This window comes from Squalius cephalus (genome assembly GCF_949319135.1).
Source record: "Squalius cephalus genome assembly, chromosome: 21".
Classification (NCBI taxonomy): Eukaryota; Metazoa; Chordata; class Actinopteri; order Cypriniformes; family Leuciscidae; genus Squalius; species Squalius cephalus.
Genome location: NC_137142.1, coordinates 25,286,228 through 25,301,335, shown reverse-complemented (window position 1 = coordinate 25,301,335; position 15,108 = coordinate 25,286,228). Strand labels below are relative to the sequence as shown.

General features: G+C 37.0%; 1 protein-coding gene across 2 annotated transcripts in view; it reads left to right on the top strand.

Annotated features, from left to right (window-relative positions):
- The window catches only part of atrnl1a (attractin-like 1a), a 260,286-nt gene that overhangs the window by 71,957 nt on the left and 173,221 nt on the right, over nucleotides 1-15,108 (top strand). For both annotated transcript variants that reach the window (XM_079856417.1, XM_079856418.1), the window contains exons 16-18: nucleotides 3,212-3,399; nucleotides 5,992-6,205; nucleotides 8,297-8,485. In XM_079856417.1, coding sequence (XP_079712543.1) covers nucleotides 3,212-3,399; nucleotides 5,992-6,205; nucleotides 8,297-8,485 — 591 coding nt within the window. The remainder of the gene's footprint in view (nucleotides 1-3,211; nucleotides 3,400-5,991; nucleotides 6,206-8,296; nucleotides 8,486-15,108) is intronic.

The window sequence follows — 15,108 nt, the reverse complement described above, 5'->3', positions numbered from 1 at the left end:
GCTCCTGGAGACCCACTGTCCTGCAAAATTCAAACAGCTTCAACAGTTGGTCAGTTCTGTTTGATTAGGTTTGGAGCCAAACTCTGCAGGACAGTGAGTCCCCAGGAGCTGGGTTGAAGACCTCTGGTCTAGGGTATAGGTGCAACATCTAACATGATAATATTTGAGTGTTTGGTTGGCAGAAACATAAGATAAAAAGACAAATATGATGCAGAGAATGTATTGTATACATTTGAGAAAAGAATACGGAATTAGAAGTATAAAGAATAATACAAATATGTGTGCCTAATACAGCTCAAAAACTCTTTGAACTGTACAAGGTTATCATTTATGACATGTCTTTTTGTAAGAAATTCAACAAGGACATATTAAATTGATCAAAAGTGACAGTGAAGATATTTATAATGATACAAATATTATTGTTATAATGTTATTTTTAAAAAAAAATAAATGCTGTTCTTTTGAACTTTCTGTTTATCAGAGATTCCTGAAAAAACATATCATGATTTCCACAAAAATATTAAGCTGCATAGTCATTTTCAATTGTTATAATTATATATGAAATGTTTCTTGAGCACCAAATCAGCATATTAGAAAGGATCATGTGACACTAAAGACTGGCGTAAAGATGCTGAAAATTCAGCCCTGCCATCACACAAATAAATTCCAAGATTTTGGAAAGGGTAAAGTTAGGAAAACGTCTAAAATAGTTTTGAGCAAATAATAGTTTGTGTGTCTCAGACGCAGAAACAATGGAAACGCATTTCCACACTCTTACCCCTTTTCCACCAAGGCAGAGCTGGTGCTGGTTCGGAGCCAGAGCCTAGTTTCAAATCGGTTCTTTGTTTTTCCACCGCCAAAGCACCAGCTCCGAACCAGTAAAACTGGTTCTTAAGTAGCACCAAATCATTGCAGGGTCTAGAACGGAGCCAAGAAAGAACCGCTTGCGTCAGGGGCTGGGGGCGGGGTTACCGTGACCAACAAGACGAATAGAAACTTGTGACCGCCATTTTTAAATAGCAGCTAACGTTAGTCGAGCTAATAGCAGCTCGATTATAATATCCGTCTATGTAAGTTACGGCGATCTGCACGAACGCGTTGGATTCCGATGTATTTTTGCAAACCCATGAGCATAGTATTGCAACGTCCGTTATTGTTGATGGCTTGTTCGAGATGCATCGGAGCGATCGGAGCTGCGGGAGTGTTTGGAGAGCATACGACTCCTTGTGCTTTTAGATCGCTATCGCAGTGCTTTGATGTCATGCGGCGATCGATCTGCGAGAAGCCGATGCATCTCGAACAAGCCTGCCGTGTTTGTGTTTGGCGCTACCGCACTAGCGGTTGCTGGGCAACATGAGACGTATACAGTGACGTAAGATCTGGCTCTGTTGTGGCTCTCTAGCCGGTGGAAAGGCAAACCGGTTCTTAGTAAGCTCGTCAGTCGAACCAACTCTGAACCAGCTCTGGCTCTGGCTCTGAACCAGCACCCGGTTCTTGTTGGTGGAAAAGGGGTATCTGAGGGCATCTCTACCTATTTGATCTGATCTAGTTTGAGAGCAGGAAGTGATGCTGTTGTTTGATGTATTATTAACATTCTTTTGTCTCCCTTGGGAAGAAATTCTTCTCTACAGGCCCACACATTGTACCTATGCTCAACATTTACACACACACACACACACACATGCACACACATGTTTGTTTCACTATATTATTGAGGAAATTGCATAGACTTCGAATGATTTCTTTAAAAATTAGGTTAATGATATGTTCTATCGCCTAACCAACCTCTACCCCGGTGTGTTTGGTTAATGGAGCAGAGATAAAGGGGCAGAGTGACAGAGGTGGTACATTCAGGGTTTGAGCTGGTCATTCTCCCACAGTCTCTCTGTGTCCGATATCAGGATATTCTCAAGGACATGAGCTAGAAAGTTCACTGCTCAGCTGTCAAATTTCTGACTGATAGCTCAATTTGAAAGCATACATACACACACAGACAACTTTGTCTGAAAAGGACATCAACTCTGTAGTGAAGACATGAGTATATCCAACCATGGAAAATGTAGACCTTTGGAGCTGGATGGTACATCACACTGAGTTCTGACCTCTACCAGAAGGCCAATTGCAAGTGCAGTAATTATTCAAGTTGGCTGAGCTATTTATCCGTTTATGGCTGAGCAGCCTAGTCAAAGAATCCAGAGTTTATTGTTCTTTTTCCCTTTTCTGCTCTGTTTTTTCTCTCTTCGTCAGATGACAGCCTTTATCTTGGATTATAATCAGCCGCATTTTTACAAAATATACCCTTGAAATGAAAGGGACAATGGTTATTTTACGCTATGTTTAGTACTGTGTGGTTTTATAATTGACTATGACTGTGTGCATTTCCTTTTGTTTTGCTTTTCAGGAAATTGAGGGGTTTGTCTGAGTGTGGGTGTTTGTGGTTAACCATCGTCATGGTAAATTATTCATGTGCTGCTCACTGTAATAAGTTCAAAACCCAAGGGTAACATGTTTCTTAATTTCATAATGTAGTTTTACTTGCACTACTGTTCAAAAGTCGATAAGATTAAAAAAAATGTTTTTTTAAAGAAGTTTGTTATTCTCCACCAACGATACATTTATTTGATCAAAACACCTTAAAAACTGTAATATTGTGAACAATTTTTTGAATTTAAATGAAAGGTTTTCTATTTTAATATATTCTAAAATATAATTTATTCCTGTGATGGCAAAGCTGAATTTTTAGCAGTCATTACTCCAGTCTTCAGTGTCACATGATCCTTAAAAAAATATTCTAATATGCTGATTTGGTGCTCAAGAAACATTTCTTATTATTCTTATTGTGATGCTTAATGGTTTTGTGGAAACTGATAATCTTTTTTCAGGATTCTTTGAAGAATAGAAAGTTCAAAAGAGCTGCATTTATTTAAAAACAGAAATCTTTTGCAACATTATAAATGTCTTTACTGTCACTTTAAATCAATATAATATATCCATATGAATGTATTCATTAATTTAATAAAAAGAAATTTGACACAGTAGTGTCAAATTTCTTCAAATATATCTCGTTTTTCGCTGTATAATACACAGAAAACTCCTTTTATCAATATCCTGATTAGAATGATTTGTTTGCGTTGTTCAGATGTCTTGTGTGAGTGAAGCCTAGTTTAAATAGAAGCCTGGTTTTATCCTGGATTTTGCTGCTTTTTTACAGCACACTTGTGTGGAGAGGACTGGAGTCAGATTGGAGATGCATGTCTGAGGCTGAATGCCAGTAAGGAGAGTTATGATAATGCCCAGCACTACTGTAAGAACCTGGATGGCAACATTGCATCTCTAACCTCAGCCAGGCAGGTAGACTTCATACTGGATGAGCTGCAGAAGTATCAGCTGCATGGGAGGGTGAGTCAAGTATAATCACTAGCCTTTGTGTGGAGGTTTACATTGATTTCTCTTGGTAATGGTTTGGTACTGTGTAGAACACATTCAAAGCTGTTAACAAGTTTTTCTGATGCATATCGATTAGCAGTGTTGGGGTGTTAAATTGACAACAAAATATCTGAGTTACTTTTTCAAATAAGTAACTCAAGTTACTTTAGTTTTTTCCATTTATTCTGACCTCTCTTGTCCCCATGTTGAGAGAAATCGTAAGTTGCAGAGGTGTTGTGTGCGCTGTGTGATGCTTATTGTAGTTCTAGACTAAATGTGAACATGCATTTACTCATCTCACTTGCGCAAAAACAGATTCAGTATTCTTCAAAATGAATAAAAACTCAGAATATTATGCAAACCTGCAATAATTAAATATGCTCAATTACACAAATGTACTTTATGTAATTAATCTTGCTTTATTAATCAATGTCTTTGCCGCTGACCTTCGAAAATCCAATTTAACCGTACTAATAAGCTAATTTGACTTAGATAAACATCACATTTGTTCATTTTTTGTTTTGTTTTTATTGCTAAAGTAAGAGTGTTGAACTTTCTTTCCCTGTGTCCTTTTCCAGAATGGCAGCACAGCTGTAAAGTTTTTCTTTTGAGCTGCGCCCTCTACTGTACAGGAGTAAATTTCATTAATTTCAGCCTGAGGCTTATTCATTTCACTTTTGGGAAAGGGCCTTTACATTTTCCAAAATATAACTTTTTTGTTGTTATTAAAACAAACAAGGAAGCCCAGCCCATGTGAGGAAAAAGTAACACAAAAGTAATGTAATACATTACTTTCCAAAGTCACTTTTTAGGGGGTATCGCAATATTATAACACATTCCTTTTAAAAGAAACTTTCCCCAACACTGCTGATTATGTATCTCACCATAACAATGGCTTTTTTTTTTTGACTGACACAAACTTCTGTCCGTGCTTCTGATTTGTTTACCTAAATCAGTTCTTGAGTTTCAGTTGCAAGTATACAGTATTTGCCCTGCACTGCTCTGAATCCCATTTTAAAGTGATTCTTTAAACGTTTAAGACTGTACAATTTACTTGGCAAGTCCAGATGTAATGCTAGATGTTTCGGTGTGTGTAAGTTTGTTTCTAAATGTCAGTAAAGCTTAAACACTCAACTTTACATGTCAGAAAACCTTACTCATGCCTACAGTTAAAAGCTATTCAGTTAAAGCTAGTCCCCCCGGTGCTGTGGAGTAAATATTTGTCGTTTTAATTAAAAGGAAAGGAGTGACTCTCTTCATAATCCGCTCCCTTGCTGATTGAGGCGTGAGCCTCAGTGTTTAAGCAGCTTTTGTCCTTTGAAGATTAACACAGTTTTCTAAAGGACTCACCTTTGATGTGAAAAAGATTCACATGCGACGGTTTCTCAGTTGCCACTATTTTTTCTCTATTCTGTCACTCACACAGACAGTCACACTCACTCCCTGTGGCTGCACAAACTCACAGGAGATCTTAAACCTTTTAAAACCTTTTAATCAAAGCACACAAGACCTTTTCATACAGGGAAGTTGTTCATTTGAATGGAAAATCTAAGGGGTTGGGGTATGTCAAATTCAGTTTGTTTTGCCTTGAATTCATAATTAAACTGTGCATTGGCCTTTGCCTTCCCTTAAAGAAGAGAGAAAAAGAAAAAAAGTGTTTTTATAAAACTATAGCATGTGTTAAACAGAGTAGACAGTCATATTAGCCATCAAACCGTCTAGGTGCTCTGAATGAATGTCCAGCTGGAAGTCTGCAAAATCAAGTTCAAATAGAGTTCAAATAGAGGTGTATGAAGATGAATGCTTTTTTTATTTTACTGTTTTTTTTTTATTTGACTTGCAAATGTCTGTTTATAGTTTAACTTCAGACCTCTTTCTGTTCTTTACTCTAATGTTCATAATCAGAGTATTTATGGACACAGGGTGATAACAGCTCATTGCATCTGTGTTCAAAGTGACTTTAGTGCATTTAAACATGTTAGATATGTGGCTCACTCAAATGTCAGTACCTAGCCCAAGGAATAATATGAAAATGTATGTAAATATGGTTTTCTTTTCAAGAATTTCATTCTTTTACTGAGGCCTTTTTTTTTCTAAATGAATATCAAATTAAATTTTAGATCTGAAATTAAAACCAAGCTCATCATAGAAGAGGTCTATTCAGGTCATGGTGTGAATTGCATTTTTTAAAGTTAATTTTAGTTAAATAATTTCAATGAAATTACATTTTTAATTAAACTTTTTTAGTTTGGAAAAAAAATCTATAGATCCAGACAAAAATTTGCTTCATGCCATTGACCCATAATTACGCTAGTTTTGTCTGACCCTGGTTGGACATGTTTTGTATGTTGCACAACATTTTCAAGATTTCATCTAATAATTTTCCCTAACTGACTATAGCCATTTTTTCCCCATCCCTATGTGGATGTTACATGTGTGTGTGTGTATATATATATATATATATATATATATATATATATATATATATATATATATATATATATATATATATATATATATATATATATATATATATATATATATATATATATTTCTCTCTTGCAGAAACTTACTCCCTGGGTGGGTCTAAGGAAGATAAATGTTTCATACTGGGGCTGGGAGGACATGTCTCCCTTCACTGCCAGCACTCTGCAGTGGTTACCAGGGGAGCCAAGTGACTCTGGTTTTTGTGCGTACCTGGAAAGAGCTGAGGTTGCCGGACTCAAAGCCAAACCCTGCACTGCCAACACTGAGGGGCTGATATGTGAGAAGCCAGTTGGTGAGAAAAGTTTTAGATTTTTTATTTATTTATTTTTTTGCTATGTTTCTTTGTAACATGAACCTGGAGGTGATTCAACGCCTGCTCTGTGGTGAATGCTGCTTTTACCCATCAGACCCAAACTGAATCGGTTCCCACTGAAAACTCCACAGGGTTCTTGAAGAATTGGGAAATCTGGAAGTAGACTTTTATTAATATATATTGACTTAATTTGATAATGCTTTCAGTTAATAGTTCTGTTGTATTATTCTCAGCTCTGTTAACATAAACTTTGTTTAATGCCTATTCCACGGAATTCTGCAGATTTTCCCTTATATTTTATGCAGATTTAGTCTGGGCTTGCCCTGGCTTTTTGTGTCACATATGTCAAGGTGATTTGGTGTCTGCATCTGCCATAAGATTCTTTTCCATATTGTGTTATCACACTAGTAAAGAAATGAACATATTACTTGGTTTTATTAAAGATTTATGAAAAACGAATTCTTTTTTTTTTTTTTGGTTTTATAAATGAGCAGGGCTGTTGTATACTCTCTCACATCCGCTGTTTCCTTGGCTGCTGTATGTTTTTTGGACCTGTTTGAAACTCTAGAAAAGAGACTCAGAGGAAGCACAAATTAGGCCTTGAACAAGATTTGGACCCCCTTCAGACACATGCAAAGAGCATAAAGAATCAATGTCAACTCGTCCTCCCCTCATCTCTGTGTTTATTCTGCTCATTTTCATTTCTTATTTATGTTCTTCTGCTCATTGAGCTCATTTCAATTGTTTCTCTTACTCTACAGGAGGTAACAAACCAGATTTTTGAGGCAATGTGTATAGACAGGGTCATTATCATGAATATAATAAACATTGTTAGTAACATATTTTAAGTGTGATAAAAATGCAGAACTACAGTATTATTATAGCTATAGAGTATATTACAATACATAATTGGAGTGGAGTGCAAAACTCTTAGACCACATTGAAATGTGGGATTCAAAATCAAATTTTAACCTTGACATAAGCAAATTGTGACATAAATTGGACACATTAAAACTTGAATGAATTTATATGATGTAAAATAAAATAATAAATGTTTAAGGTTCTGTTTCTCAGTTACTAATCAAAGTTAACTTGACATTGATTATGTGACTGTACAGATGTTCTTGCTTCCATTAAAGCTGCTTTTTGAATCATTCTCAAAACAGATTGGATTACTTGATCATAAGGTTTTACACAAAGCTGTGGAGATCATACCAGTGTTCTTATTCATAAAACTATTAAAAATAATTTGCATTAATTGAAATAAGGCTAAAATAAAATATAGATATTTGATTGTAAACTTACAGAGAGAGAGAGAGCAATTAAAACAAAATAAAAAAAGTACAAAGACAAAAACGCACAACAAAATTACTAAAACAAACAAAAATAAATTGAAAAAATAAATAAAGGCTAATTCAAAATAGAAATAAATAGTATTGGTTTCACTTTATGTTGATGTTCCCTTTAATACTTTCTGTTAACTATAAGTAATGTTGCACCTACATGTCATTAGGGTTGCTGGTAGTGTTAGGGTTAGAATAATTTGACTAAGAATAAGTTAATGTAGTTGCAAAGTTACTTATAATCAGTAGAATGTCTGTTGGGGGACCATCACAATATTACGTTAGTAGACTGTCAGCTTAATATCTGCTAACACCTTATTATAAGGTGTTAGCAGATATTAGTTAGCAGATATTAAGCAGACAGTCTACTAATAGAGTTAGTTGACACATAGGTGCAGCGTTACTTATTGTCAACAGTGTTCAAAAGGGACCATCAGAATAAAATGTTACCATAGTATTAAATAATTTTAAAATATATTAAAATAGTATTAAAATATCACTGAATCATGCAGCTCTATAAATAAAAAGCTGGCCATGATAAGATCTGAAACTTTTTGACCCTACTGTATCTTATCAGGAAATTGTATTGTCATTTTGAATTGTTATTTGAGGTGTTTTAAGTGTTAAATTAAGTTTTCTATTGTTTGACATTTTTGCCTAGTTTTTAAAATGATCTAATTAGCTTAAAAGTAATTGCAATTCTGACCACTGCATTTTCCTCCTCCAGTGAGCCCAAACCTTACCATGCGTCCATGTAAGATGCCCTGCTCCCTGCGAACCACCTGTGCCAACTGCACCAGCCAGGCCATGGAGTGTATGTGGTGTGGCAGCACCAAGCGCTGTGTGGATTCCAATGCATACGTCATCTCCTTCCCTTACGGCCAGTGCCTGGAGTGGCAAACTGGAGACTGTGGAGGTGAGTTCTCGCGTTTACCATCAAGGACACACACATTAAGATACATGGCAGACTAGAAGCTGGAGTTATGAGTACACACTACTCTGATGAACACACACCTTCTAACTCGTTTACTTTCCACCTTCTCATTTTTCCCTTCTGTTGTGAGCCTAAGGGAGATTGAGTTTTGAGAGAGCAGATGTTATGAACGCTATGCCTGCTGCACAGGCAGGTATCAAAATCACTATAAACTCCTGTCACACTCTGACTGGCCTCCACCGGAAAAATCTATAAACTATCGACATCTGTCCGGCCTTGCACAAGAGACTGAGACCCTGCACAAAGAGAAAAAAGAACTTTCATCTTATTCGGACTTTTGACCTGTGGCATAAAGTCTGGTCATCATTGCAGGTTTTCTGACCAAGAATTGGTACGAAATTTCTGCAAACACAAAAGAAGATATTTTTAAGAATGCAGTTTGCTGACCATATTGTATGGATAAACATTAAGACATTTCTCAAAATATGTGATAATGCTTTGGACTTTTTCCAGTTGTAGCGCCACCTATGGGCAGAATTTGACACAAATTGGTGTGAATTCTCAGAATGTCTGGTTGTCTATGTATGCCAAGTTTTAAGTTTGAATTTTGCCTTCAGCAGATAAGTCAATTCATTAAAATGTGCAATTTGCGTATATCTCCTCAATGCTCAAAATTCTTTTGTAAATGTTTTGCAGCTGCTGCTTTTTAAAGCTGCTGTGTTTGGAAAAGTTTTTTTTTTTTTTTTTCTTAAAATTGAAGAGAGCGGAAAAAACCTGTATAAAGAGAAATGAAATGTAAGAAATGCAGATTTTTTTTTAAAGCCCTTATAGTTCTAGAGATTTCTGATTATCTCACCAGTTTTGGTGTCTCTACAACTTGGTACAGACCTGGCAAAAAAAAGAGGATAAGAACAACAAGAAAATCGAACAACAAATACAATAGTGTTCCAAAACCTTTGGAACGTGGACCCCAACATGTGACCTTTTTTTGCTGGGAAATAAGCACAACAGTTATGTGAACAGAAACTTTAATAGAATAAATCTTTTGTCAAGATTTGATGTCTCTAATCTTGCAAATCACATGAATATTCCATCATTAACATTGATAATTTTTTGGTTTTTGGTAAATTTTTTCTTTGTAAAACCAGCTTTGTTGTTGAGACGTTTTTCAAATGCTCTTATTTCCATAAAGCCAGTCACTTAGATTTGAACTCTTGATTCCAGCCAACACTTACCATTTTTATATACATCATGTGTCAGTGTGGGAACTGGGGGCGGTTCGAGTGTGCCGTCTGAAACTGAGGCTGTTCGGATCTCTGCTCAGTCACTTTACGATTCAAAAGCTCCTCTAGTTCTTTCTAAGTAGATTTGCAGAAATATCCCTATACACAAGAGTGATATCATGTGGTCCAAAACAACACAGAACCATGCCAAAGTATCCGAAATGACTGATGGTAATCGTCTCAGTAAAGCCTTCTGAGTAGCTGACGCGGACCTACCTTGTATAGTCATCAGCAAGTTTGTAGATGCATGGAATCATTCTTTTCTTCTGCATTAAGAGGCACTAGAGCTGGCATCGTAATGCGGCGTAAATGAGCAGTTGCAACAGGGACGAGAATGAAAAATAGATATACAGTCCAACTGAGAGGCGTAGTGCTTAATAACCAACATATTTCTCCAGAAAAAATACTACTACAAAATCCTGACTGGCGAAATTGCATGTCTATAGTGTCTCAGGAAGTTGAAAGTCTTTTCATGGCCTTGAGACTCTGAGACCACAAACTCCCCTTCCATTCGCCATTATAGAGTTACACAGATATTACTGTTCTTTCTCTGTGGATGTGCTGGTCATTGATTTTATCTGGACCGCAGAGACTAAAGGCCTCCAGTGCATTGTTAACTGGGATGTTGATGGCTGTATTTCATAGAGGCGATCTGTCAGACAATAAACATCATTAAGGTCAGCTCTCTGATGGAAGTGAATTGCTAGAGGATCTCTTTTCTTCCTCCAAGGAGTTGGTTCATGGCCGCAGCAAATATTTTGCTGAGTGATTCTTTGGTGTGAAATGCCCCATAGATGTACCTGTTGTGATAGAGGATAATTTCATTAGAAAAAGTGCAGTTTTCATATTTAAACAAAGTCCCAGATAGAGATAAAGAAACAGCTTGACAGCATGATAATATGCACCTAATCAAAATGGAAATGAACTTCTTAACTGGCTCAATATACTCAGCAAATATAGCCTTTTCAATGCAGAAGTTGAGATAAAAGAAATACCATATCGTACAATGTGCCAACATATTGCAAGTCGGCTGCGTCCATTGTGTTGTATTGTTATGGTACGGTAATTTTTTTTTGTTTTCAAAAAGTCTTTGTTATTATTCAGTCTTTAAACAGACAAATGTGTGAACTTTGAGGCAAAAAGTAAATCATTATGGTGAGCATACATTTTTCATAACTTTTCACCTCCTCATCCTTTCTGTTCAAATGTATAATCTGACCAAAAATGATATGTCCCTATTTTGTTAGTAACTGGAGAAGTTTCCACATTAGAAAAGGTTTACCCTGAAAATACTTTACAAAATAAAAATACTCAAGTGTCTTATGCTCACCAATTAATTTATTTGATAAAAAATACAGTAAAAACAGAAATATTCTGTATTATATTATTGTATTCTATTACAATAAATATAAATGTATTTTTACATTTTCAGCAGCCATTACTCCAGTCTTAAGTGTCACATGATCCTTCAGAAATCATTCTAATATGTTGATTTTATTATTATTATCAATGTTGAAAATAGTTGAGCTGGTTAACATTTTTGTGCAAATTATTCTGCATTATTTTTCACATTATGTTTCAGGATTTTTTAATAGAAAGCTCAAAAGAAGATAATGGGCCCCATTTTAACTATCTGAAACGCAAGTATCAAGCACAAAATGCAAGTAACTTTGTGGGCGGGTCTTGGGCGCTGTTGCTATTATACCGGCGGGATAAATGACCGCCCGATGCAAATCTAAAAGGGGTTGGTCTGAAGTAGCTTCATTATTCATAGGTGTGGTTTGGGCGTAACGTGAAATAAACCAATCAAAGCGACATCTCACATTCCCTTTAAGAGCAGACGCGCTTTTTCCATGGCGGATTGCTATTGTAACGGCGGATTTGCCAGGCGCACGCCAGGAGCGGTTCACAGCCGAGGAGAGCAACGCTCTTGTCACGGCCGTAAAAGAGAGAGAAGTTACATTGGGTATGGAGAAACGTATGATAATTTGGGTAAATGTGTAAGCTAGATGTATGCTTTTATAATAAATTGCCTATCTATCTATCTATTGTAATAATGTATGATTTGCAAAAATGAAAACTGCTGCTTCTGTGTAGATGAGAGAATCAAAGTGTATGCGCGTTGTGCTCACGCTGCATTGATTATGGTCAAGCATGCACCCTTAAAATAGCATATAAATAACATGCGCAACGCGCCACTGACTTTAAACTATGTTTTTCCTGGTCAGTGGCGGAATTGTTTTCTAAATCTGCAAAATAGCATGAGGGAACGTTTGCGCCGGAACACGCCTCCTCTTTGCGCTGAACCGCCCTGGGGAGCGCAAGTGTATTTCCTAGTTTACCGACGTGAGTCTGTGGAGGGAAAAGTCTGCTGTGCGCGGGTGCAAAATAGGAATGATACATGCGTCGGTGTACAAAGTCAGTTGCGCTGGGTGCAAGATAGGGCCCATCATATTTAAAGATTTTTTGACCTCATAAATGTCTGTTTTTTGTTTTGTTTTTTTTTGTATAAAAAAAAATATTTTGTTTCCTGACTTTTGAATGGTAGTGTTCACTTGCATGAGATGAGTGATCTGTCTTATCTAACTTGGCCATTTTAAGATCACATGTCCAAAGATGTGTGTAAAAATGTAAGAATCAGATTTTGCAAAACCCATTATTCTGAATATTGAGGGGGACGTGCCTACCTCAATGTCTATGTGGTTTTACATGTGACTTCCTCTCTCTGGAAAGTTACATAGACCGGCAATAATTATCTATTAAATCTTTTCTTTTCCGCTTTATGCTTGTTAATCCTGACTGCAATCTATTTGACAGGTGTCCCTGTCCCAGGTGAACCTGTCCACGAGACAGATGTTGTCTTGCTGTAGACAGAGATTTCATGTCGTCATTGGGTCAGACATCCCTAGAACAGATTTTAATTATTACATTTATAAATGTTTTAACACTTGTGTTAAAGTTGTATTTGAAGGAGTTTTTTTGAGAGAAAAAAAAATCACAAAATTGAGAATGTTAGATTTGCATATGTAATGAATGTTTAGGTGTCCTTGGCTAAATATAATCCTCCTTTCTTTTGCTAAACACAAAAAAGGAAAGGAGGGAGCGAGATAAAGTGAGAGAGCGAGAGATGAGAATTGTGTTTTTAATTATGAAACACCTCTGTGATTGTGCCGAATGCACGACACGGCAAAATGAATCATTGTATTGGGTGTGAATAATGCAGGAGGAGAGAGGAGCTTCTGGGCAAAAGTTCACCTAACACATCTGTGCGCTATGGAAATCTAGATCAAGAACGCAAAAGAACATGCAAATATCCACATAACTTCCACAGAATGTCAGAAAACTTTTCAAATCTTTTTTCCTTCTTTCCATGTGTTATTCATTGATATACCGGTAAGATGTGTATACAGGCTACAGTAAACAGCTTCAATTTACTCAGTCAGTGGTTTGGCCTTCATGCTGGTAAATGTTAAGACATCGAGGACCACTGAAGAATTTTGAAAGTGGATGCACAATTTATTTGTGCCATATTGGTTATTGGCTGATATGGAGATTTTTCACATTTTTGCAGAGGTTTTCAACCTTTTTGACTTAAAAAAAAAAAAAAAAAAAAGTTTACTCACAATTTCTAGTTGATAAAATATTTTAGGGCTTGACATAGCTAAAAAAAAATGCATGAAAAAAAATGGTTATGGCATTTTGAATTTAAAGGTGCCATAGAAAGTATTTTATATTGTTCTCTGATATCTACATAGAAGATTTGTGGTTTAGGTAAGGGCAAAAACTCTCCAGATATGGTTTTACATGTCCATTTATAACCCTAGGATTTGTCCCTAGAATGAAATGGGCTGTTATTGCCTTATTTGGAATGGTCGTGAATAATAATGATGAGCTCTGCTCTGATTGGCTGTTTCGCAGCCTACATTATTTGTACGCAGGAGCTGTGATGTACTCTGAAATACAAACGTGCAAAATAATCAAACTTCAGTTTTCAAACAAACAAATATTTTAACAAATTGACTAGATGCATTGTCAAATGACAATCATTTCAACTTAAAGGGATACTTCAGGATTTAGCATTAAGCTTTGTATTAGTAGAAAACCTGTAGTATTTTCGAATTACCATGCTTTCCACCTTCATATCACCCTGAGAGGAGAGATTTATGTATTTTTTGTCTGGAAAAAATGACGATTTTTGCGTCATCGGAGGATTTTCTGTCCAGAGGCTAAAGACTACAGCCAGTAGAAGGCGTTGTTCCGCATGTTTTCAGCCCGCCCATACAGGGTGGGATCTCACTCACAGAATGTACACACAGTCAGCCGTCTTTCTTTGGAAGCTAAGCTAGCAGGCTCTTGTTCTGTGGAGAAAGCTGAATAGTAGGAGAAAGCTGAGTATTAGGAGAAAGCTGAGAAAGTAGGGGTTACCATCCTCCTTTTCCCTGACTTGTCCGGCGGGCGAGATGGTTCAAAATGTCCGGGATTCGGCTTTTGCTTTCTGCGGTCGCCATTCATACATGCACACCTCTTGTTTCAATCTAACTGAATTCATTCCGATCGGTGAATCTGAATGTAGTGTTTACATGAACGCTAAACAAGTGATCGGTTGATGTGCGTTTTAACATTGCTAAGAAAATTCCCGCACCTCCGTTGCGAGACCGGCGCGTCTCAGTAATGACGCCACCGGCCTCGCGCCGTTCTCCCGCGGCCGTCAGCCTCGTCCTGCTCGCCACAGTAAACATGATGAATAGCGACTGTAGAACGCAAAAGCCGAATCCCGGACATTTTGGGCGATCCCGAAATCCCAGGCAGACTCGTCACGGAGACTCACTGGTAGCCTAACCTTGTTTTAAACTGCGCTCTCTTACCAGTAGGCGTGGCCTCCTAGGGCAGCGAAGCAAGTGCATTCTGGGAGTTGTTGTCTTTCATCCACATGAGCCAAAAATACATTTTCTGGCTTTTCTCAGTCTAGAAAGCTCCAAATTAAAAAATTTCTTCTACATAAATGACCTATTTTAAATACACATTCATCTTTCCAGAGGTGAAGTATCCCTTTAAGTGGTGGAGAAGGTCACATTAGCTAGAAGGAGCGAGTGAGCTATCTGTAAGCAACCAAACTAACCTAGTTAGCTCCTGAGTTGTGTTGTTGATGAAAAATAGGCTAAATTATAATTCTACCCGACAAAAGGGATTGACATAGATGTAACAGCAACACGCATCACTGCAGATGAGTACCTGAGCGATCTATTCATCAAGCCAACGTGCAAACTATCGCAAATCAAAGTTAAAGTACAGTAAGTCGCAGACGCTTAACACACAATCATC